General features: G+C 37.9%; 1 protein-coding gene across 18 annotated transcripts in view; it reads right to left on the bottom strand.

The window, feature by feature from the left end:
• Nucleotides 1–25,734, bottom strand: part of NRXN1 (neurexin 1) — a 1,252,733-nt gene that overhangs the window by 748,576 nt on the left and 478,423 nt on the right. For 10 of the 18 annotated variants that reach the window (XM_059891017.1, XM_059891014.1, XM_059891013.1 and 7 more), the window contains 2 exons: nucleotides 23,717–23,740; nucleotides 22,551–22,712 (listed from right to left, as the gene is read on the bottom strand). In XM_059891017.1, coding sequence (XP_059747000.1) covers nucleotides 22,551–22,712; nucleotides 23,717–23,740 — 186 coding nt within the window. 18 annotated transcript variants of the gene reach the window in all.

The raw sequence follows: 25,734 nt of genomic DNA on the forward strand, positions 1-25,734 counted from the left end.
AGTGACTTAGCAGCAGCAGCAGCCCCAGCCATAAGGCCCCCTCAGAAGCTGTCCCCTCCAAAGCTGCCCCTTCCTGAGACCTTACCTGTTACTAGGTCCTGCCCTAGATTCTGGGTTACATCCCTCTCCTTCTGACTTCTCTTCCCTGTCTTGTCTCCCTGTTCTTATTTCTTAACATGGATACTTCTCAAGGTTCCATTCTCTTTCTCTCTCCATCCTTACCCTCTCCAACAGGCATGTATGTTCCCACATCTACAATACCCACTCTGCGTGAGCGGCTCCTGATCTTTCTCTTTAGTACCCGCCCTGCTTTCCACAACAGTGGAGGAACCTCTCTGCGGATTTTTCAGGAAGAATATAGCTTTTCTCATTTGCTGCCCAGCAGCCAGAGCATACCTGGAACACAGCTCAGTGTTCAGCACATGTTTTGTGAGTAAAAAAATGAATGAGTCGCCTCCTGTATCCTCTAATTACCTTTCCCAATGAGCATATCCATTTCCAAAGTGTCAATACCATCTCCATGTCAATTGGTTGAACAAACAAATGAATGAGTTTAAAACAAAACTTTTTTTTCCACCTTTATCCAATACTCCCCCTGCTTGCTGTGCCCTTAAATGAGTTTTAGATTCAGAGTGAATGAGTTTGAAACTGTGATCAATATATTAATAAGTGAAGTCTCAGGCAAATCACTTAGCTTTCCTGAGCCATCTCCTTAGGAAACAAACAAACAAACAAATATCACAGAGAATAATGATCACTCTACTTGTATATTATGAAAATTAAATAGTACCTGTAAAATATCTCAGTGCCAGCCATATTCATGCTTATCAGCTTTAATCTCTTAACTTTCCCAAAAGTACATGAAGTATCTCACTTAAACCTCACAGATATCACATGAGATAAATACTTTTATCTCTATTTTATGAATGAGGTGATGAGAAAACAGAGGGACAGAATGTGACTTACTTGCACAGTCAGACCAAAGCCAAGTCCCCAACGCCCATAAAATAACCATCTTACTCTTAGATTATAAGCTAAGAGGCAGGATTCAGACCTTATAAAAAATGATAAATCAAATGGCTCCAAATAAAATGAGCCTTTAGAAAGTGATCATTAAATACTGAAGAAATAAATATATTTACTTTTGGAAATCTGACTTCTCAGTTTGATGGTAAGTTATTTCAGGGAAAAGCTTGTGAATGCTCCCACAATACTAAGTGAAATATACATACATACATATATATATATATATATATATATGCACCCTTGACTTAAAAATTATGGTCTAATAAAGAAAACATACTTGGTGATGCTTTTCCAAAAAACATGAGGGAGTGGATGCTGCACAAAATAAGAATTTTAAGATAAGAAGAAATGAGAAAGAAAAGTGTTTCTGAGCAAACATGCTCCAGTGAAAGTTGTATGAGTCAACATCCTAGAAACCAAGTTACAATTTCTTCATCAGAAGAGGGAATATATGATTGAGAAATCTGTTCTGCTAATTGGGGTTGAAGCAGTTGCACTTGATGAAAAGGAAATCATCAGAAACAGTTTGATGTTTTCTATAAGAAGCTAGAAAGTGCATTATAATTCCAGTTGTGGATAGAAATTTAATGCATTTTAAACAGGGTGGAAAGGGTGAATAATTGTTTTGTCAGTTGGTGGAGTAGATTTTAGTCATCTCAATAACTATAAACCTAATTGAAGGGGAGCAGGAAGGCATATCAGAAATTGGGGAATGTAAAATCAAATGGAGGAAAGCAGATTGACTGCTTACATGAGAAATTAATATGGTAAATTGCTTAGACAGAGTTTTTGATTAAATGAGGAACAGAAATAATAATTAGAAGAGAGGTACCTGACTCAAAAACAAGAAGAAAGAACTGCTCAAATACAGCAGGTTGTTGAAAAGCTTAAAAAAAAAAGATCCTGAAGCGAACAATTTGTTTTATGAAAATGATAAGAACACACAAAATATAATTGCTTAATTAGAATTATATTACTTAATTAGAGTCACATCCTTGCAGTGATAGATATGGTATAACTGAAAAGTGTGGTTATGATTGGAGACCAAAAATAAGTGGGGAAATAAAATTTCTAAGTGGAAATACAAAGATTTGCTCTCTGTGACAAGGGATAGTAATAAAGGTGAAAGACATGTTTTATGGGCCCTGCAAAAGCTCACAACTCTACTTAGAAGTAAAGTTTCTAGAGGAATAGCTGAACTGTGGCCTTTCTCCAACAGCTCTTTTTTCTACTAGATGATGAGAGACTAGAAACTCAAGATTAATTTGAAAGACACTTGTAGAATCGTGTGATCATTAAACTTCTGGTAAGAATAAGAACAGAGGAAAATTACATGAAAGACTGTGACATTTAAAAAACTGACAATGGGAAAATGCCTTTTCAGATTCTAAGTTTACCTAAATGAAAATTAGGTGAAAAAAATATTGAGTGATGTGGTTGCTTATATAGACAAATGGCACCCCACTCCAGTACTCTTGCCTGGAAAATCCCATGGACGGAGGAGCCTGGTGGGCTACTGTCCATGGGGTCGCGAAGAGTCAGACACGACTGAGTGACTTCACTTTCCCTTTTCACTTTCATGTATTGGAAAAGGAAATGGCAACCCACTCCAGTGTTCTTGCCTGGAGAATCCCAGGGATGGGGGAGCCCGGTGAGCTGCCGTCTATGGGGTCACACAGAGTCGGACACGACTGAAGCGACTTAGCAGAAGCAGCAGCATTGTTTCATTAAACTGAAGATTTTATTGGGTACATCAAGGATACCCAACTTATTAGAGACATCTTTGCAAATAACAAGGATAACAACAGGGAGAGTCACTTAATTGAAGTATACCTTAGTTTCCTTACTTGTGTAATTAAGCATTCTTGCTTGTTTGTTTTTCTAACCACTATGATATACACTGCTATCTTTTCTTCTGATGTTAACATTTGATGTTCATAGAATAATACAACTACCTAATAAAGAAATTATAGGTAAACCAGAGTGTTGCAAGGATCAAATATGCTTAGGCATTTGATAATTAAACTCTTGGATCTGTCCTTAAAATAGTGTAATAATTAGATTTGAAATACATGCTAGACACATGGGTTTTAGGATGCTACTGGAACAACAGAAATTCTGATGAATGGGGTTAGACATAGTACTGTGTCAAAGGCTTGAGTTAACTCAAGTGATTATGAGATTAACTCTCGGAAATCATGCCCTTGACTTCTGCAATGCAATTCTAAAAAAGTCAGTTGTTCAAAAAGGTCCAAAATGATCATCTTGGAAAGTGCTTAAGAAATGGGAAGAGTAGAGGGAAGAGCCTAAGATTTCAAATTAAGCCACATATTTAAAAAAGAAATCATAATTTTATTGTGCATTAACACCTGTCTTAAGTAGACTTTCATAAGTTTATATAGTTTTGACCTGGAGGATTTAAAAACCACTTCAATTTAGTTAAAAGTCTGCCAGGTCTGCCATGCACATTATAGATTAGAGTGTATTTAAATACCATGAAAATGTACTGTTATGTAAGAAAGGCTTAGCTCCTTCTGTGCTCTGAGGCAACTCTTTCTCATTGGTTAGTCAGACACAAACCAGGTGTTATCAAACAGAACTATGACATCTTTGATATCTGCAATGCTCACTGGTTCCACAAAGTTAGGGAAGGAATCAAAAATAACATGGAAGCTTGTGGAAAGAGCTATAATGTGAAAGAGTCTGGGATAAGAATCATAAGACCTATTTCTTTACTGAGCTCTACTACCAATGGTTAATAGTGAGGCTAAAACATGCCTCTTATATTTTCCCTTCACTGTGAATAGGAGGCTGTGCTTTGCTGTGCTTAGTTGCTCAGTTGTGTCCGACTCTTTGTGACCCCATGGACTGTAGCCCGCCAGGCTCCTTTGCCCATGGGGAATCTCCAGCTAAGAATACTGGAGTGGGTTGCCATGCCCTCCTCCAGGGGATCTTCCCAACCTGGGGACTGAACCCAGGTCTCCTGCATTGTAGGCAAATTCCTTACTATATGAGTCACCAGGGAAGCCCTTGAATAGGATAAAATGATACAGTCTTTGCTTTTTCTTTAAAACTGTATAGTCAGATGGAAAAGGCTGGGAATCTGAATGGCTGCAGTTTAATGGATTCCAATGTATTTCATACAGATTTGGGAAATCCATCAACTAGGTAGCCCAGAAAATACAGACTACCACATATGCACTACACTGGATATGGGATCTCAGGATCAAAACTAAAATAATAATAACAAATTCCAGGTTTATTTATGGGAGAGTGGGAGTAAATATCTCCCCCCCTACTTCTTTCTCAGACCAGGTTTGGCATCCTGGAACATTCCACTGAAAGATAGATAAAATCATGTCTGATAATTTTTTTCCCCTTTAAGCTCAATAGATACACCTATATTTATATTCTTATTATGTTTTTCTTGAAACATCTTGTCACCATTCAGAATTTTCTCTTTTCAATCATCTTTTACCTTCTTCTAGTTTCTCTTATTTTTGAATTTTGTATACATTATTTTTCCCACTAAGAGGATAATCAAAAATGTTTTCTTTCCCTCTCTCAGTCTCTTTCTCTTCCTTTCCTTTCCTCATTTCCTTCCCTCCTAATAAAAGAATTTGGGGGTTCAGGTACACTTACTATTCTTAATAGAATGAAAGGGTGCATGGATTCTGGCAAAGAAGAAAGCAGACCATAATAACCCAAAGCAGAAGAGAGCATTTTCTGAACTCGTCCATCTCTTCTACTGGCACTTGCACATCCTCCCACACTTACTCACTGCTTAGCACGTGTGATCATAGTACCAACTGCAGAGATAGCTCCTCTTTGATTTCTCTTCTTTAATGCATTTCAGCCCTAGGACCAGGAGGGATGGATTGGTATGAGTATTATTCTTTCAAAGAACAGGAAATATAGTTTGCCTCTCTCTAGTATCTGCCTGCTCCACGTTAAAAAATTCCAGGATAAAACTTTACTTGAAGCTGATCCCTAATAATACCATTCTTAAAAGCAATTCTCTGGCAGAGATCTCTTACCTGTTCACAAGCATCATCCCCCTCCTAGACTCAAACTGTCATTTAAAAATAACTACAGGGCAATGGCATGCAGAGCCCATCGACCTACCTTTACTAGAACACAAGGAGGTATATAGCAGTGGAAGTACATCCAGTGTTTTGAATTTTTTAAAACACAGAGTGTTTTGATCATTTGCCCTATGACTGGACTGTGGGACCAGCTACGGGTTTACAGTGATGAAGCCTGTTTGACTGAAAACCGTAAAACTTAATGAGAATGCTGGCTTCTCAGCATCAAAGCAGGTGGCTGCCTCAGAAAGGCTTCAAGGGCTTGGGCAGAGAAAGAGTCTTAAATTTGTGCTGCTTTTGATCATCTGATTCTGGAGGCTTTGCCAAACTTTCCTTAAGGGAAAGGTGGGAAGAGAGAACAAATAATAACTAAGCAGGCAGATAGGAATCTTTTTCAATCCACATTTTGTCTTAGATTTAGGAGTATTGTGTTTGCTGTTTTGTTCTGTTTGGTTTTGATCAGGGAGGAGGTAGTGGAAGAAAAATCTTATCTTTTCTTATCTTTGAAGATAATGAAGGTCACTCTGAGTGATCTGTTAGAACCCTTTTGGCTAGAGGACTTTTGAGAATAGGACTTTCAGATAGCTTTGTGAGAAAAATGCTTATCTGCGTTTGTTACCAAGGCCACAAGAAGGATTTTACCTCAGAACTTAAACCTTATTGTAAAGGGACCTCAAAGTATACAAAGTTTAATCCCCTCATTTCAGTTCAGTTCAGTTCAGTTGCTCAGTCCTGGCTGACTCTTTGCAACCCTATGGACTGCAGCATGCTAGGCCTCCCTGTTCATCACTAACTCCTGGAATTTACTCAAACTCATGTCCATTGAGTCAGTGATGCCATCCAACCATCTCATCCTCTGTCGTCCCCTTCTCCTGCCTTCAATCTTTTCCAGCATCAGGGTCTTTTCCAATGAGTCAGTTCTTTACATCAGGTGGCCAAAGTATTGGAGTTTCAGCTTCAGCATCAGTCCTTCCAATGAACAGCCAGGACTAATTTCCTTTAGGATGGACTGGTTGGATCTCCTTGCAGTCCAAGGGACTCTCAAGAGTCTTCTCCAACACAACAGTTCAAAACCATGAATTCTTTGGTGCTCAGCTTTCTTTATAGTCCAACTCTAACATCTGTACATGATTAGACTAGACAGACCTTTGTTGGCAAAGTAATGTCTTTTATTTTTAACAAACTGTCTAGGTTGGTCATAACTTTTCTTTCAAGGAGCAAGCATCTTTTAATTTCATGGCTGCAGTCACCATTTGTAGTGATTTTGGAGCCCCCAAAATAAAATCTCTCACCGTTTCCATTGTTTCCTCCTCTATTTGCCATGAAGTGATGGGATCAGATGCCATGATCTTAGTTTTCTGAATGTTGTTTTAAGCCAACTTTTTCACTCTCCTCTTTCACTTTCATCAAGAGGCTCTTTAGTTGTTCTTCACTTTCAGCCATAGGGTGGTGTCATCTGCGTATCTGAGATATTATTGATATTATTGATATTTCTCCCAGCAATCTTGATTCCAGCTTGTGCTTCATCCAGTCTGGCATTTTGCATCATGTACTCCGTATATAAGTTAAATAAGCAGGGTGACAATATACTGCCTTGACGTACTCCTTTACCAATTTGGAACCAGTCTGTTGTTCTATGTCCAGTTCTAACTGTTGCTTCCTGACCTGCATACAGATTTCTCAGGAGGCAGGTCAGGTAGTCTGATATTCCCATCTCTTTAAGATGTTCCACAGTTTGTTGTGATCCACACAAAGGCTTTGGCATAGTCAATAGAGAAGTAGATGTTTTTCTGGAACTCTTGCTTTTCTGGTGATCCAACAGATGTTGGCAATTTGATTTCAGGTTCCTCTGGGTTTTCTAAATCCTGCTTGAACATCTGGAAGTTCATGGTTCACGTAATGTTGAAGCCTGTCTTGGAGAATTTTGAGCATTAATTTGCTAGTGTGTGAGACGAGTGCAATCCCCTCTCTTAACAGATGAAAACCCTGGTGCTCAGAGAGGCTGAATGGCAATCCACTCCAGCACTCTTGCCTGGAAAATCCCATGGATGGAGACGCCTGACAGGTTACAGTCCATGGGGTCGCAAAGAGTCGGACACGACTGAGCGACTTCACTTTCACTTTCAGAGAGGTTAAGTGAATTGCATTGGGTTACACTTCCCATGTCTTGGCCAGCTTTCAGACCTGTGTTGTCCAAAGGATCAAAAAGTGCATCTGGAAAGCCGGTTTTCTTACTTCTTCATGCTTCCCATGGCTCTAGTTCTCTACTCCTTTGAGCCCTGATCTGAAGAAAAATAGCTGGTTTGATAGCTTTGTTTGTATAGAAATATATAGATGTGTCTTGTGTTGGTATTTTTTTACTTTCGTCTCCCAAACTCATCAAGTCACCTTGATTCTACCTTCAAGGGCCCTCTGGATTGTTTGCTCCTCTCTGTTCTTCTCTTGCTTAAGACTGATCTTGAACATCTCTCTCGATTTGTTTCAGTTTTCTCTTTGTTTTCAACTGGAGCCTTAGCGTCTTTTCATCCTTTGTATTAAATCCTGGCCCAACCACAGACTTTTCAAGAAGTATCCATAGCACTCTATAACACATAGCAGTCTTTGTTAAAGTCCTTGCATCAGCTTTGATTTATATCATTGAGTGTTCTGCCTATGTTTTCCTCTAAGAGTTTTATAGTTTCTGGTCTTACATTTAGGTCTTTAATCCATTTTGAGTTTATCTTTGTGTATGGTATTAGGAAGTATTCTAATATTCTTTTACATGCAGTTGTCCAGTTTTTCCCCCAAACAGCAAAATTCTATAAAGCAATTATCCTTCAATAAAAATAAATTAATTTTTTAAAAAAGTCCTTGCATCAGGTGCATCTTTATTACCTTAAATGTTTGTTAAATGAATGAAAAGTTGTGGGGACCAGGATCTGCAGCATAGTAAATTTTCAGGTGATTCTTAATACACAAAAGTCGCAACCACTGGAGCAGTCATATCCTGTCATGATTTTATCCATTTTCAGCATTATTTCCTCTAATTTATATCCAGCACCAGTGTTCCATGTATCCTTTCCTGAGTCACACTGATGGACCCTAGACATTCCCTACATGTTTGTGTCTTCTTTTACAACCATGCCGTTTCTCCAAATTCTCTGTCTCAAACTTTGTATCTCACATCCTACTCACTTTCAGATATATTCTTTTTCTTTGAAAGCTAAGTGCAAATAGTATCTCCCTGGGAAAGTCTGTTTTTCTGACATTTCTTGATGCGCCTCTCTACATCATGTTGCCATAGAATGCAGTAGAAACCTTTGTTGTAGAAATGATCTCACCTGAGTGTAATTATAATGAATCAACTAAAGGGTTATAGAACACCAACTATGCCACAAGCTATAGCACTAAGAAAGTCATAATCCTTGCCAACAAACGAGCAGAACAGTCGTCCCCTAATGGCAACCCATTCCAGTGTTCTTGCCTGGAGAATCCCAGGGACGGGGGAGCCTGGTGGGCTGCCGTCCATGGGGTCGCACAGAGTCGGACATGACTGAAGCGACTTAGCAGCAGCAGCAGCTTTTCTCAACTAGAAAAGTCATCTGAACCACAGAACATAGAAAATTAGCTGAGTAACTGTTTTCTCAATTCTCCCAATGATGATCCATAACTAGCACTATTACATAACAATGGATGTCTCATAGCATTAGGGCTTAACATTCTTGAGAAACCCTAGATGATGGAACACCAATACAATTATAGTAGCAATACTACGATAGAGATGAGCTCAGGATGAGGCAGAAAAGCAGAATAAGGTGACCTAACTACTTAAGTGTTTCTTTCAACTGTACCACATCTTATTCTCTTTCTCTCTCTTTTTTTTTATCTTCACTTGGCATCTTGCACAGGCTCATTTCATGGAGGTCACTTGATACATTTTGTTGCTGTTATCAAATTATAGCACTGAAATTCATTTTTATGGTTGTGTGTCTTCAGAATCCAGACAAGGTGATGCAAATCATTCATATTTGTAAACCCAGCATCTACTCAGTGCTAGAGACACAGCTGGTTCTCACTGAGGGCTTGGTGAATAAATACAGACATTTTAAAGGATTGTTACTCAATTATCATACGTATAACTACAATATTTAAAGCAAAACAAGCACGATGTAAAAATATTTCCTATTACTTAAACTTCACTTCTGGATATTCCACTTCAAATTTAATTATTAATACTCCCTGTGTTATGTGTATTTTCAAGAGAGAAAGAAGGAATTGTATTAAAAGTGCAAGTAAAGTTCTATGAAGTGAAAAAAGGCTGCATTTCCTTGAATGGGGGATGAAACTAAGTGGAAGTATTTTCAGTGTTATTATAATCTAATAAAGCCAGAGAGATTTAGTTTTAATGCATTTTCAAGAAAAAATAGCCTCTAATTACACACGGAGTTTAGAGGCAGATAGTAGGGGAGGATTTAAAGTGCCATAAAATTCTGGTCTCCTTAAGAAATTTTGAGGAGGTCTGTGATACTTTCTTTTCTGACCGCAGAGTATGCAGCCAGCTCACTTCAAAGTTATTTTTTCTATAAGCATTGCATAAGCACACACTTCACACTCTTCTTGGGATTAATGGTTTTCCCATTAATGTCACTTAAAGCCATCTCTGTTCACTTAATCACCAAGAAAATTTTGGGCTGAGTGTCCTTCAGTTTAGAGTGGTGTCATACTCCTTACTTTCCTTTAGTAGGGTCAGTAGGGTTGCTCAATCATGACCCCATGGACTGCATCATGCCAGGCTTCTCTGTCTATCACCAACTCCTGAAGCTCACTCAGACTCATGTCCATCGAGTTGGTGATGCCATCCAACCATCTCATCCTCTGTCATCCCCCCTCCTCCTGCCTTTCCCCTCATCAGGGTCTTTTCCAATGAGTCAGTTCTTCACATTAGGTGGCCAAAGTTTTGGAGCTTCTGCTTCAGCATCAGTCCTTCCAATGAGTATTCAGAACTGATTTCCTTTAGGACTGATTGGTTGATCTCCTTGCAGTCCAAGGGACTCTTTAGAGTGTTCTCCAACACCACAGCTCAAAAGCACTAATTCTTTGGCACTCAGCTTTTTCATGGTCCAACTCTCACTTCCATACATGACTACTGGAAAAATCATAGGTTTGACTAGACAGAGCTTTGTCAGCAAAGTAATGTTTCTGCTTTTTAATATGTTGTCTAGGTTGGTCATAGCTTTTCTTTCAAGGAGCAAGTGTCTTTTAATTTCATGGCTGCAGTCACTGTGCCCATTTATTTTGGAGCCCAAGAAAATAAAGTCTGTCACTGCTTCCATTGTTTCCCCATCTATTTGCCACTAAGTGATGGGACCAAAAGCCATGATCTTCATTTTTTGAATGTTGACTTTTAAGCCAGCTTTTTCACTCTCCTCTATCACCCTCATCAAGAGGCTCTTTAGTTCCTCTTTGCTTTCTGCCATAAGGGTGGTGTCATCTGCATATCTGAGGTTATTGATATTTCTTCCGGCAATCTTGATTCCAGCTTGTGCTTCATCCAGCCCAGCATTTCACATGATGTACACTATATATATAAGTTAAATAAGCAGGGTGTCAATATACTGCCTTGATGTACTATTTTTCCAATTTGGAACCAGTCCACCATTCCACATCTGGTTCTAAATGTTGCTTCTTGAACTGCATATAGGTTTCTTAGGAGGCAGGTAAGGGGGTCTGGTATCCCATCTCTTGAAGAATTTCCCACAGTTTATTGTGATCCACACAGTCAAAGGCTTTGGCATAGTCAATGAAGAAGTAGATGTTCTTCTGGAATTCTCTGTTTTTTTTCTATGATCCAACCGATGTTGGCAATTTGATTTCTGGTTCCTCTGGGTTTTCTAAATCCAACTTGAACATCTGGAAGTTCTCGGTTCATGTACTGCTGAAGCTTAGCTTGGAGAATTTTGAGCATTACTTTGCTAGCATGTGAGATAAATGCAATGGTGTGGTAGTTTGAACATACCTTCCTCTAGGGGGCTCTTACTCAAATTCATATTGCAAAAGCAGTATTTCCCTAAATGGTTCCTTAATGCCTCAAATCCCCCAACTGTTTAATTTATACCCAAGGAAGAGTTTATTTCCTTTAGGGCATAATCCATTATGTTACAAAGTTGTTACAATGTAAATAAATACATAGAAATCTGTTTAAGTTAGCAAATTGTAGTAAAGTAAAAATAACCCTGAATAAACCATGGCCTAAAAAAATGTGAAAAGTGTACATGGAAAATTCAGCATAAAAATATTACCATGCAAAAATAATAATTAACCCAAGTAGACCTGCACATAGTGATTTTCAGCACTTTTGGAAAGGAACAAATTTTGCTATGAAAGCAGTACTCAAAATCAAATAAAGGTTAGGAGACCTAGTTTAAAATTGTTATTAAAACACACAGGTATTTTACTTTAATGGTCATGGGCGTAGTTCCAACTATTTCAGAAGCAAAAGCTTATTGCTTGGATAGTAAATACAACTGATCCCAAGGCTATATTTGCCACTAAATTTAGAATGTTGGGAGGTTAGCCCTGAAGGGATCCTGGTGGTTTATCTGCCCTTGGTGTAATCTGACACAAAGATCCTGATGTCCATCTCCTGAAAAAGGCTGAGCCCAAGCAGGAAGTATAGGAGAAGTGAGCCTAGGAGTGTTTTCCTAGGGTCTTGTCATTCTGAGATGCTGAGGCTCTGGGTGTAAGCCTCAGGGTCATTTCTAAGCTACTTAATTGTATACTGTTTTATATTTAATATGTTTAAAATGCAGATCATAGTTGCAATTGAGGTTCATTCTAGCCATGTTTAATGCCAATCAGAGCATAATTGTGCATCATGCAGTCAATGATGGGAGTTCCCAGGGGGAGCTAATGGTAAAGAACCTCCCTGCCAGACATGGATTCGATCCCTGGGTCGGGAAGATCCCCTGGCACGGTAACTCACTCTGGTATTCTTGCCTAGAGAATCCCATGGATAAAGGAACCTGGCAGGCTACAGTTCATGGGATTGCACAGTCAGATATGACTGAAGAGACTTAGTGGGTGCACACAGTCAATGATGTCAATAAAATAAAGGGGCTGAGGTGCTCCAGACGAGTGATTTTCAAAGTTTAATTTGCATATGAAATCACCCGGGTATCTTACTAAAATGTAGATTTTGATTTATAGATCTGGGGAGGAGCCTGAGGTTTTTCATCTAACAAGCTCCTAGGTGATATTGATGCTGCTTGTTCACAGGCCATACCTTGAAGAGTAAATCCTTAAATGGGCTAAGAATTGCTGCTGGGTTTATTTCCTAGCTGCAATGCCATTGTTTAGAAATTGTTCTATATAAATTCTATGTAATTTTATATAAATATTTTGATTAATCCAGGATAAATCAAAAAATTATTAAACAATAGCTGAAGGTAATGTTCATGAAGGATGGATGGCAATCTTAGAGAAGAAAATGTTAACAAAAAGGTCAATTTACTCTTGCAAGCAAACACTGAAGTCTTACGTATGAGACTGTTTTGTCTACAGATGGTGAGTGTAGGCAAGGAATACAGTGATTGTGTTTGAAAAATACTGTAATGTGAAATCTGATGATAATGATAAAATCCTTAAAAAGTAAAAAACACAACTGCATTTAAACCATAAAATTGGACTATCTCCAGTTATGAAAAATATACCAATTTTTTTCTAAAAAATGATGAGTTTCTCAGTCATCTTTACTAATTTCTGCTGCTGCTGCTGGCTATTATAATTTAGGAGAACAAAAGAGGAAAACACATTGGCTAGAGTCAATAAACAGTGTTTCTCCTGAATTCTTTTACAGATGAGTATTGTGGCCTTGATGATGTTATAAATAATTTGTGGCATTGAAGTCAATTTCCTCACAGAGCTGTTGGGAGAGTTAAATGAAATAATTTTTAAAATGAGATAATATGTGCAAAATCTCATATACGTGTCTGAAACCCAGACAATTCTCATATTTTACAGGGCCCAGTGCAAAAATAAAAATGAAGGGTCCCTTGTTCAAAGTTACTAAGAATTTCAAATGGCAAGAGGAAGATATTAAACCAAGTGCAGGGTCCTTCTGTATGTGGGGGCCCTGTGTGACTACATAGGTCACATGTCCACAAAATATATATGTATTGGTCCATTCCTATCTGCAATATAATCATAGTTAACACTCATCATTTATTGAAATAGTCCAGTATAATGGGTACTATGCTGAGTCCTTCAATTACATACATTCACTTAATCCTTTAGAGTAAAGGAAAAAGGAAGCCAGAAATATTAAATTACTATTCTCAGGTTACACAACTACCAAGTCTAGGGAGCCAGGGCTTGAACCCAGGTCTGTCTGATTCTAATGTAATTTGTCATAACTAATTTAATGGAATAACAATCTATAACTGGTTACTATCATCCCATTTGACTCAAATTTAGAAACTTAGTTTCAGAAAAATATAAATGTTTGATGGACAATTCATTCATCATGATTTTGATTGGATAACCTATGTCAACCTAATTATCATATCCTGGCACTTCACACAGACCCAGATACCTAGTAGATAGTCATATCATGTATATAGAACTAAACTGAACACTCAGAATCACCAATTTGTCTGTGTGCAGAATACTCAACAAAGATAAAAAAATCTCATTTTCCTATTATTTAAAAATCACATGCTTCAAATGATAACAAAATTATTTTCACTTTAAAGTAATTAGTTTTAAATGTGTTTCAATAGTGATGAATCTCCTGGAAAAAAAAAAAAAAAGACCAATTACCATGTACAGGAATAATTTTTTTCCAAACATAGCACTTGATCCAAAGAACTAAGTGAAGAGTAAATCATCTCATAATAAAAATTAAGATGAAGACTAAAATATTCCCTTTGTTTTGGATGGATATTAGATTTTTAAAATATGGTTCATACTTAGCAAAGTACAAGCTTGCATTTCTATGGAGCTTTTCTTTTCTAATGTGTTTTTTAATCCTTCATATCATTTTATCTTTTCTATTCTTTTCTAATTCTGAGAGCAGAGCTAATTCATTGTGCTTTAATCTCATACAATATCATGCCCATTATAGAGTTGAGCAAAGAGAGACAGAGAGGATAACCCAGATTACTTTGTCACCTTCTCTTTGAAAGTATTACCAATCACCTCTGGCTGAATTAATAACAGCTTTCACTGTACTTTAGAGCAATTTCCACTGCCTCAACGAAGGTACCTGTAATATAATTTTCTGTTTCTTTGTCAGGCTCTTCTTCCAGATTTCTAAGCATGTTGTCTTATTTATCGGTATGTTCCCGGTATCTACTACAGAGCCTAGCACACAGTAGGTATTGGCTAATGTTGATTCACTGAATGCACACATGCATAAGTGAACAGAACAATTTAAACAGGGTACTGCAGTAGGTGCTGAAATTAAGAGGAAATGTTTAGTTTTAGACATTATTCATTATTGCTTTCTGCTGGGCTAGAAAAATGTCATAGTCTATAAAATGCATCAATTCCTCTGAATTAAAATGTCATCGAACCTCCTACCCAACCATGTTTTGCTAGCTTGATATCTGAAAGCACTACAATGCATTATGCCAACTGCTGATATAGTTCCAGGCTATGGGGCATCTGCTGAAAATGATGGAAAATAAAAATTCTGTGGGTCCCCTGGAAGGGAGGTTACTGAATTCCAGACAAGGACTCACCAGATGCTTGGAGACTAAAGAGCTGAGTTCCACTTCCTCAGGGACCTGAGCAGATGGGACCCCCTGAATCCAATCTCAAAGAGGACTGTCTATGGCAAAATGCCTGGTTTCCGCCCCAATTGCTTATTTCCCTGTCCCCAAGGCTACAAGGCACAGAAGCAAATTTACTCTCGACAATCTATGAAGCCAATACTTGATAGAAATCTAGAAAGTACTTCCAAATGTATTTTTTGTGCATCCCTGTTCAAATGGTTGGCTACAGAGTTCAGAAATTAATGACAAGCATTATTGCCTTATTTACATCCACAGAGGAAGAAGAATATGCAGACTTACAGAGTAGAGAAGACTTTTACAGAGGTGACATCCTAATACCAGTTAAAACTGTGAGAGGAAAAGTCCCCCAGGAAGCTCACCTATAACTGAGCATTCAAGAAATAAATATCTCCTGCTCTTTCTCCTCCCACTTAGACATCTCCTTCTGCAACATCCTAGGAAGCTAGGCTGTGTTTTCTTTGGCCTCAAGATTGCTATAAAGTTCATTCCATTTAATTATACCTTAATGAAAAGACTGAGAATGAGGAAAGATAAGTGAAATTACATTATGTGTAAAGAAAGCAACATAGAGTAGCAAAGGAGAGGATTCTGTGGTCAGATTAGTTAAGGTTTAGGTCTTGGCCCTGCTACTTAGTAACCGTTTTTTCTTAGGTCAGTTACCGAACTTCGCTTGTCTCCATGTCCTCATTTGTCAAATACAAATGGTATTACTATACTTTTATCATGTTCGGAGAATTACTTTTGAACATATAAAACAAGGGAAAAATGACAGTGCACTGCTCTAGGCAATTTAATAATAAAAGTAGCACCAAAGATAAAATGCTGTAAGTCTACATATACATATTTTTTTCCTCCCTTGCCACTATGTTTCAAGTACTGAATATCAATATATTGATATTCAATATCAATATATCAATATCAATATCAATATATCAATATCAATATCAACTGAATATCAAGTTGTTTCAGAGTTTCATCCTTTTATTGTTTAGGAATAAATTATTATGTTTGCTATGTTGCTGATGCCCTCAGTAAAATGGGGTAACTCAGTGGATGCTGTAGACATTACATGAAAAATAGAAAATACTTAGTATATTATTATTATTATTATTACTATTCTGGAATATACCAACCCTCTTGCCCTTTTATAATAGCTCTTTTAATATCCCTGTGTATAATGCCTAGTATAACCCTACCCACAACTAGGGACCACAGAGTTTATATTACTGGAGTCGTTTGGATGAGCACATTCAGGCAATGTGCTCTAACTAGGAAAAGTACTCAACTTAGGGATGGAAAATCAAGGTCATGGTTCAACCTCACCACTCAGAGACATGTGTTCTGCTAAGATCTCAGAGTCCTCGTTTGTATAATGAGGATATTATTATTATTACTATTACCTCACAGGAGTTCTTGAAATGACATCCTTAAATAGGAAAGGGGGTTGTCTGACTTAAAAGAAGCTGTTGGTCTGCTATCTTAAACATGAAAGGAGGCAAGGGTAATTGACCTCTGTTTGCATTCTAGTGCTGACAATTTATTATAGCAGAAGACTTGAAACACATTTCATTAATTCCACGATCTGAAAGAAATTAGTCAGGGCTTATAATAAATCAGGTTAATGGTACATAAGGATTTGTCAAATTCTTTGACATTCTCACATACTCCATCTTGCTTTCTTGTTAAAGTTTAAAAAGCAAACTGCCATCCTCTGTATTTTAAATCAGATGGAGAAAATTTATTTTCTTTCTAGACTAGAAATTTAGCCCAATGCTGTAAGTCAATGTGCCTCCTCTGCAGTGAAGGCTAAACGAAGCTCTCTTACAAGTCACTAAACCACAACCCTGCCTCTAGGAATACAGCACCGAGACAGAGGGTGACTTCTGTTACAGGAATTCCTTTGTATTTTCATACAGTCTCCTATTTGGATGGCATTAGTAAAACATCTCCCAAAATAGTTACACTGAGGACATTCTGAAAAACATAAAGTAGAATTTAGTATCCTTAGTTATATAATTATACCGTGAGTAAAAATACATGGATATGTATGGAAAATGGCTAGGAAGAAGTGAGATGGAAATGCAAAGACAGTTCTCTTTTGAAAAGAATGAATGAGGCATGCAGAAAGGTTAACATAACTACACTGTAAAAATACCCACCGATATATAGACTGTGACAGTGTAATGGGAGAGGAAAGGCAGAAACTATCTCAGGGATCAGGGACCCCAAGAAGGAAGAGTCTGGAGGAAATTGAAACCTGGGAGAACTATGTTTAATCATGACTTTGGATCTCCTATGAGGACGTCCTCTCACATAAGAATCCTCCCTTTACCCAAGTTGCATGATGATCAACGAAGATCTCTTTACCCTCCAAAGTCTTCACTGATGTCAAATTTCTCCAACAGGTCAGACTTCTACTTCAAACTTGGAAAGATTACTTAAAATGAAAATAAGTATGCCATGGATTTTTGTTCTTACATGTAAATGATACGCACTCTACTCTCTGAGTCACGAGGAAATAAGAACAGGATACCACAGAACCCACATTTGATGAGGTGGTTGTATCATAGAAGATAAACTGAGAAGCCTTCACAATCTTCTAAAGTCCTGTTGCCCTCCCAGAAGGATAGGAGTTAAGAGGTATTTGCGTGAAGGAACCATTGCACCTTTTTCCCAGTAATGATACTGGTACATTGTATGACCCACAGCAATGCCACTGCAAATGGCAGAGGGGACCATGCTGATCACACGCGGTATTAACTGTTTTTTTCACAGTGGATGAAAATGCTTGCATAAGAGGATATTTTCTGAACTTCATCCACCTCACAGCCTCTTCTAAATTTTTACTGTGAAAAGTTTCTCAGTGTAATTAAAGGCTGCACTGATCTAATTAGGTTGATGAAATTTTCAGTAGGGATTTGATTCCCCCTAGCATTTCAATTATTTATTTATTTTTTTAGAATCTTTCTTAGGCTTATCCCAAGCAACTGTCAGTGGTAGCATTCTACATTTTCTTACTCAGGCAATGTCTCCACTCACACAATGTATATTAAGACCTTCAGCAAGGACACATAGCTAAAAACAAACTTCAAATAAGGCATTCCAAGTCATTTTACTGAACACAATCCTTTCTCTCCTCGTTGACTTCATTTCCCTACTAACAAACTATGTTGAGTCATTTTCACTCTGCAGGAGGGAAATAGGTGTTTCAAAGCATTATGAAGGCACAAAGGGACTAAGAAATGCATAATAGCAGAAGGAGATTCTGAGGCAAGATTAATAAGGGGCAGCATGAGCCTTCCTTGTAAGTTATTTATTGCAGAAGCCCTCATGGTGAAAACGCTGCAGTAGAAGCACATGTTAGTGCATTTTCCACCATCTTGGAATATTAAAACACAAATGAACAAAAACCTCTAATGAGCACCTTAGGAATCAACGGTGAGACTTTTACACACACACATACACACACACACACACACACACAGAGCTTTCTTAGGAGTCTAAGGTGAATGGGCAGGACTATAGATGTCCTCAAATAGACTCCGTCTCACCTAGACACCATGATTTAACTTTCCACGGCATCTTCTGAATCTCTCTACTGTTAGAGCAATCACTCAAAAACTGGCTGCTGGAAAAACTAAATTTAATTTTAAATGATCTTTTTAAGCAACATATATTTCAGGTTTTAGTCAATAGCATAAAGAATGCAAAGAATATAAACAATGCTTCAGCCTAAGCATGATTAGTATTGCTTTGATAAAAATCAGATTTTTTTTTAAAGTGTATTTTCACAGATCTATCACCCTCCAGGAATTTCATAGATGTGGGCTGGTATATGGGTAATTTATTATTTATAATTCTTATTCTAACTCCTCAAATTTATATTCTTGAAAGTAGTTTTCAGTGACCTCAAACGTTTCTCCCAAGTCTTTTCGATTTATGATGAAAATACAAATATTTTTTTAAAACTACTTTGATCCTCTTATAAATTCTTGGCTATTCAAAGCTCCTTCTTGGTTTGAACAAAGAAATATATGTAGTTCAGGTTATATTTTGCCAAATTATGTTCAAATAATTTATTTTAAAATTTGTTAATCACTAAAAAACAAATTTCTTAATGAAGTTGGCTGCTCTCCATGCAAACTGAGTCTCATTTCAAAAAAGCATTATCGAATGCCATATAGGTAAAGCCCTAACTTCTAGCTACTTCTAATAAACACTAGATTATGGGTTGTTGCAAAGTAATTTTTTTTTTACTTTAATTTTCCAGGAATAGAGATGTGAATTAGTGAGAGTGGTAGGCCATCTCTAGTTTTGTATCTTGAGATCTTGAGTGCCACTATTCATAACAAAACAGAACCAGTGATACAAGTAGTATGTTTTATCTGACAATATTCTGTATTCTAATCCTGTTACCCCTTCATTATTTTGAGGTCAATAACCTCTAGGTCTATTTCCCCATTTCAAGATAAGGAGGCTGGACTTGGAAAGTGACTTCCTGTTTCAACACTCCAAAATTTCTTCTGTGATTGCAGACATGGTATTATTAGTGTCTCCTCCAGAACTGGTTATCCTAAGGGGGATCACATACTAGACTGAAAATAAAAATGTTATGAGCCATACAAAAATCATAATTAAGGTTTTACATAACATTCTACAGGGCAGAAAGCCCATGACAGAGTTAAGGAAGGCTCATAATGGGCTTAAAAGAGATGGGGTGAGAATGAATGTGGGTGTTTCTCTCTTATCAGCAACTCTACAAAGCTCACCCATCTGAGATAAGGTGATGTAGCTCAAAGCCTATGATACTCTGTCACAATTTCATCTCAGTAGTAGGAAGAACAGAGCATTCTAAACAGATACTTAGACTTGGATGGAGACTAGGAACCATCTAAAATCTGACCAAGCAAAGTGTGCTATGAGCTGATCATGCCCATATCCTTCCATACTAGTGTGTCAGGAGGAAATAAAGTATAAGTGATTACACATTAATAAAACACTGGCAGGACTTGCTCCAAACACATATCTTGGTCTGTAGAGGAAGAGATGTAGGAAGTACCCTATCAGTAAGGCTGATATCTATCCTAGACCTACAGAAACAGTAACATGAGTGAATCCTCATTGTTTGGACTCAGTAGATGAAGTCGCACAGAAAACCACTTGACTCAGTTTTTGTGGTTAAAGACTAATTAAAAAGATAAGTGCAAAATTCATAAGCAACAAGGATATAGCACGGGGCATTATAGCCATTATTTTGTAATAACCGATAATGGAGAATGGGGCCTCCTAGGTTGCCCAGTGGTAAGGAATCCACTTGCCAAGCAGAAGACATGCAGGAGGCTCAGGTTCAATCCCTGGGTTGGGAAGATCCCCTGGAGAAAAAAAAAAAAATGGCAACCCACTCCAGTATTCTTGCCTGGGAAATCCCATGGACAGAGAAGCCTGGTGGGCTACAGTCCATGGGGTCACAGAAGAGTTGATTCAGTGACTAAAATAACAATAATGGAGTATAATCTGCAAAAAAATACTGATCACTATGTTGTACTTGAAACTAATATAAAATTGTAGATCGACTATAATTAAGAAACGAGATGAGTTGTAAAGTGTATCAACTACTCATTAACACAAAGATATTAATGTGAGATATAGTTCAATTTGAAACTAATTTTAGATTAAGGCAATCCATTGAAGACTCATACACACAGGAAGTTGCCTGGCCCAAACTGAAATGTCAGAAGATGATGAGGCACAGATGAATTTGGGTGATCACTGCAGAAATTCTCATGTTTTTACAGGATACCCGGAAGGGCTCTTTAGTTAGATTTCAGTTTCCTTTCTTTTTCCCAGTCATTAGCAAGACTAACTTACCACAGAGGCTGATGGTAGGTTGGAGCGATCACAGTAAAAATGATGGAATGATGTAGATGGTTAGGGTTATATTCTGCCCCCACCCCAATTCCCATCTCCAAAAGAAAGATCCAGGCATCATATTGTGAAATCTAAGTATGTTTTCACTATGCTTCTCCCTAGCCTGAAGTGCGTTCTCCATCTCCAGCATCAACAAATCATAATTATCCCTCAAGATGCTCACATCCTGACCTTCTCTGGGTCTTCCTTGTCTACTAGATCCCCATTCATTCACTCTCATTCATATTCAAATGGGTATAAGGGTACCACACAATTGAATATCTCATTCCTCACAGTCTATATTACATTTCTGAAAATTGTTTCTTTTTGTAACAACTTGAGGGTTTACACAATCTTCTAACAAATATTTCTGTTAGGACACTGTGTATTATGGTGGCTAAGGGTACACAAAACTCTGAAATCAGACTGTCATGATTTACGCTTTAAAATTTGTTAGCCATGAGACCTTTGCTCAAGAAACTTACCTGTGCCAAACCTTAGGTTTCTTGCCCCCAAAATGCAGATAATTACTACTTATATTGTGGAGATCCTTATAAAGCTCTTAGGATTGCATCAGGTGCAAAATAAGAGCTCAGAAAATGCCTATTATTATAACAATAGTAATAACTATTAAGATTTTATTATGCTCACAGAGCTTAGTGCAGTCTTAGGTCATGTTACATATTTGTAAAAATTAAAAGGTCTTTTCTGAGAGACAATTGATCCCTACCACCACAAAGCACAAATACTTCTTATATACACATTCACATATTAGGCAATGCAATACCCAGTATATTTATATAAATGGAAAACAGGTCAGGATAATTTAAGCACTGATAGTTTTTCACTGATGCTTACCTGAAATGAGTTTGATTAGAATATTTTCTTTAAAATAAATGAAAGCACATCACTGCTTACCAGCAACATCTATGGCTAATCAATAATAAATTCAAAGTTATTAAATTTTATATTTTATAGGTCTGTACCATTAAACTACAGCCATGTAATGCAAAAGGAACTTCTGGTTCGAGCAGCCAAAAGAAATTGGGTTGTACCTGAATGAAAACAGGAAGCTTTTATGGAAAAATATTCATACAAGTCAAAACCCAAGGACATTCCTAATTTTTTTCTTCTCATACCCCAACAAGTTCTAATCCTATCAAAAGTTACAATCAACAATGACAGCTGAGAATGAGGGATGAAATTCTTGATATCTTTTAGCCTGAAAGCTTCACTCAGGCAAACATCAAGTTAACTCACAAATGAAACATCTTTACTTCCTTCAGAACATGGTAAAAATATAGGAACAAAGTTTATTTTATCATTCCGATTTATTTTGTGCTTGTTGAATTTGGTCTCTTTTAGCCATTTTTTTTTCTTTTTTCCTGTAATGCTCAAATAAGTCACCACTGAATATATAACACCTAAGGCATTTGTAGAGATGAGCAAGGTGTTTGGCTTAACTCTAAATCCAATATTTCTTTATGTCTGACTTCCTTTTATAGAGAATATGACTGCCTATGCAAATCTTAACTGTGGATTACTTATAGACTATAAAGATGAGGAACTTAATTCCTTGATAATGTTCTATGAGCTTCCCTCATCCCTCCAAACCTATAAAAACCACAGTGGAATATGCAATTCAAGGTTGTGCCCTTTGACACCACAAACATCAGGTCTTCAGCAAAGGTGCTTTGAGTCTGGATCTGAAATGATGAAATCATGAATTAGAAATGATTCTGGTGACAGTGATATTTACCTCTTTGAGACAACCCATAAAGTTGTTACTGACTGGTGACCCTGGAAGGTCTGCTGTGCTGGGACTGCCTCCAACATAGAAAAAGTCATCAGACCCCAGCATGGTATAATCTTCTTGCGTGTAGCCCGTTGTGGTAAGAATCCCATCCACTGATATTGTCACCTAGATAACAAAGCACAGGGAAAGGACACGCTATACTCAGACCTAGATACTGTAATCCTGGGATATGCCTGTGTTGTGTTTTGTTTTGTTTTTTCATTTTGCTTTTTGCTTTTTTTTTTTTGTTTTTATTTTTAGACCTATGGCGGAACCCATTTTCATGTCTGTTTGAGGTTTATTCTTGGATTCTATTCAACTAGCCCTAAGAGGTCTAAACTAGTTAGAGAGTTAACTGGTTATTGAACTAGTGTCAGCATCATCCCTATGGCAACTCAAAAGTTATTTAGCAGACACAAAAATGGTGTTAGTAAAATGCTTCCTAGGTTAGTTTTGCTGGTGTACATATTAGTAAAGTTTAGTCGTCTGTTATTAACTAATCACACGTGCACCTTGTTAACAGAAAAGGCGCAAGCTCTTTCCAGCAATGTCACCGTTATTGCGCAGCAGTTGTCCAGCATGCAAGTGCCTGCGTCCATGCCAAAGGGGAGGGGGGCGCAAAACAACCAGTGGAAGCGGCACACGCTGAGGTGCACATGCAGGAGGGACAGGACAGTTCAGAAAGGAAAGGAAACCGGGAGAACCAAAGGAAAACACACAACTGCTCGATGAGGAGGGAAAGATGAGTGGGTGTGGCATCTCCAGCATTCCCAGATCAAGGGTGCATGCCATGCGTCATGAATGGTCTGAGGCTGGCTGAGCTTGCGGTCACTCGGGCCAGCCACCATTTTGTCTTATCCCGTGTTAAACCACAGCTGGATGCAAAACGTTCGAAACGTTAACGATGCCCCTACAGGTGAGTTGGAAAACAGAAGTTGACAGGAACAGGTAAAAAATAAGAAGGTCAACAACAGATGAAAAGAAGGAGGTCAAAGTAAGCAGAAGAGTACCAACCGCAGTTCCTCTTTTGTTAATGATGTCTACAGTTAAAAGAAAGAAAGAAAACACACGGCAAACCCAAAATAAGAAACAATTAGAATGATATCTACCGAACAATGTAGTTTGTTTACCATAGCGTGTCCAATGCCTGAGTGCTTTGTGGAGAAGGGGGGAGAAAGGAAATTAAAAACTGTGAACAAAATAACGATCGTTACTTAAAAAATATGATGGTCTCTACCATGTTAGTACATTTTTTGATTCAGGTAACGGTTAGTAGAATGAAACATTCCATGAATGACATGTTAGTTATTAAGCATGTTAGTAACATAGAAAAAGGGCAAAAAAATTTTACAAGAAAAAAGCAGACTAACAAATAGGCCTCCCACAGAGGTAATATTTTTCCTGCCAGTACTGTTCGTAACTTGCTATGAGACAGAAACAGACATATGGCAATGTTCCTTTGTCTCCCTGAGTATGTCGGACAGACATTTAAAAAGACTAAAAGGGACTCAAAGGCCTAAAGCTCATCAGCTGACCACTGCCACCTTCTGCCCAGAAACGGCCCCTCCCCCACCCTGGCCCACCCAGCCCCTGCAAAGTCATAGGAATTGGTTGGCATTGCCCTACTACTCAATTTTACAGCATCATACAGGGACTCCTCCTCAACTCCAAAACTTCCTTCGGTCATATTGATGGACTTTAGGATCACAGTTTACTGCAATGAAACAAAGCAAAGATCCTGACACATAGAATGAGTAGAATGGATTTGTTTTTAATCTGTCCTGCCACACATGCACCCCGGCTGTATAACTGCAGTTTCCTTGGAGCTACCAATTCGCAGTTTGGTTTGTAACCTGAGCAAAGGCAAATCTAGAAAGTGGGCTCCTCAAGCCCCACCCTTCCTTCTGTGCTTCTCTCAAATGAGCCTTCGGCCTCTTGGTGAGAATCTGAGAGAAAAATAAAAAGGGAGAACTAAAGAGACACACGGATAAGAAGTCTGTGGTCTACAGCTACCCTGATGGTGGGAAACTCTCCCCCAGGGCAGGGGCGAAACATGCAGGGCCCCTCCCGTGACACTAAGGCCTCTGAAAGGTCTTGGAGGGTCTCAGGAATCCTTTACTTTCACTCCTCTGCCTCAGCTAGACTAACCCTGCACTCCTAAAATTCCTGGTTGCTTCTCTAGCTTGGACAGTTTAAGCCTTTTAGAAGCGGGAAAGAAAAGGTTAGTCAGTTAACAGCTCAGAAAGAGAAGGCTGTTTTAGTAAAGGAAAACCAGAGACAATCCGGTCATTCTGCAACTGTTCAGAGAAACAACAAATATGTTAAGGATATTAGTTTGAGATCAGCATGTACTGCAGAAAAATTAGTCACTGTCAACACTTTACAAAATGGTACATTGTAATATCATAAAATTTCAAATAGTAACCAAAACTCATCATGTTCAATATATAAGGACAATCTATTCACTTTCATCTGAATATATATATGTATATACTGTAATAATATGTCTCAGTTAAAAGCATACAGTATATGGGGGCCCATAGATAGACTGAAAAAATGGTATTTTTCTAAAATGTAGACACTTGGAAGAATTTTTTAAAAATATAATCAAATAGAAATGGGCAATTAGAAGATGAACTGGTCTCTGCAGAGACATCTGGGGCTTAACATAAGTGTCTGTGCTAAAAAATAAAAATATCTTCATAAATAGATTCTTGAGGAGATGTGGAAATCCCCAAATTCATTTTCCCCCTTCAGGGGCTTTTTCTGTCCTCATTTCAGAGATTGGGCTGGGGAGGAAGTAGGGATCGACACAATCCTGAATCACAAACACATTGTTGTTTGATTTTTCTTTTTTTTTAACTACAAAAAAGGAACTGTGATTTAATGATCCCAATGTACATGCTTTCAAATGATCACCATGAAAACTATAATTTAAAATCAAATAAACAAAAAACCAAAAACACAACAGAATCACACACATCACAGGAAGGGCAGGTCTCAGGGATGACCTTGCAGCCCTTTGGGAAACTGTCACATGTTGATGAGTCAAAACAGCCTTTGGGCCCCTGGAACTTTCTAGATATGCCCCTGCTCAAGTATGGCAGGAAGATTTATCTCAGAAGAAGAAAAAGCTAATTTGTAAGCG

The sequence above is a fragment of the Bos taurus genome, chromosome 11 (assembly GCF_002263795.3).
Source record: "Bos taurus isolate L1 Dominette 01449 registration number 42190680 breed Hereford chromosome 11, ARS-UCD2.0, whole genome shotgun sequence".
In the NCBI taxonomy this organism is placed as follows: Eukaryota; Metazoa; Chordata; class Mammalia; order Artiodactyla; family Bovidae; genus Bos; species Bos taurus.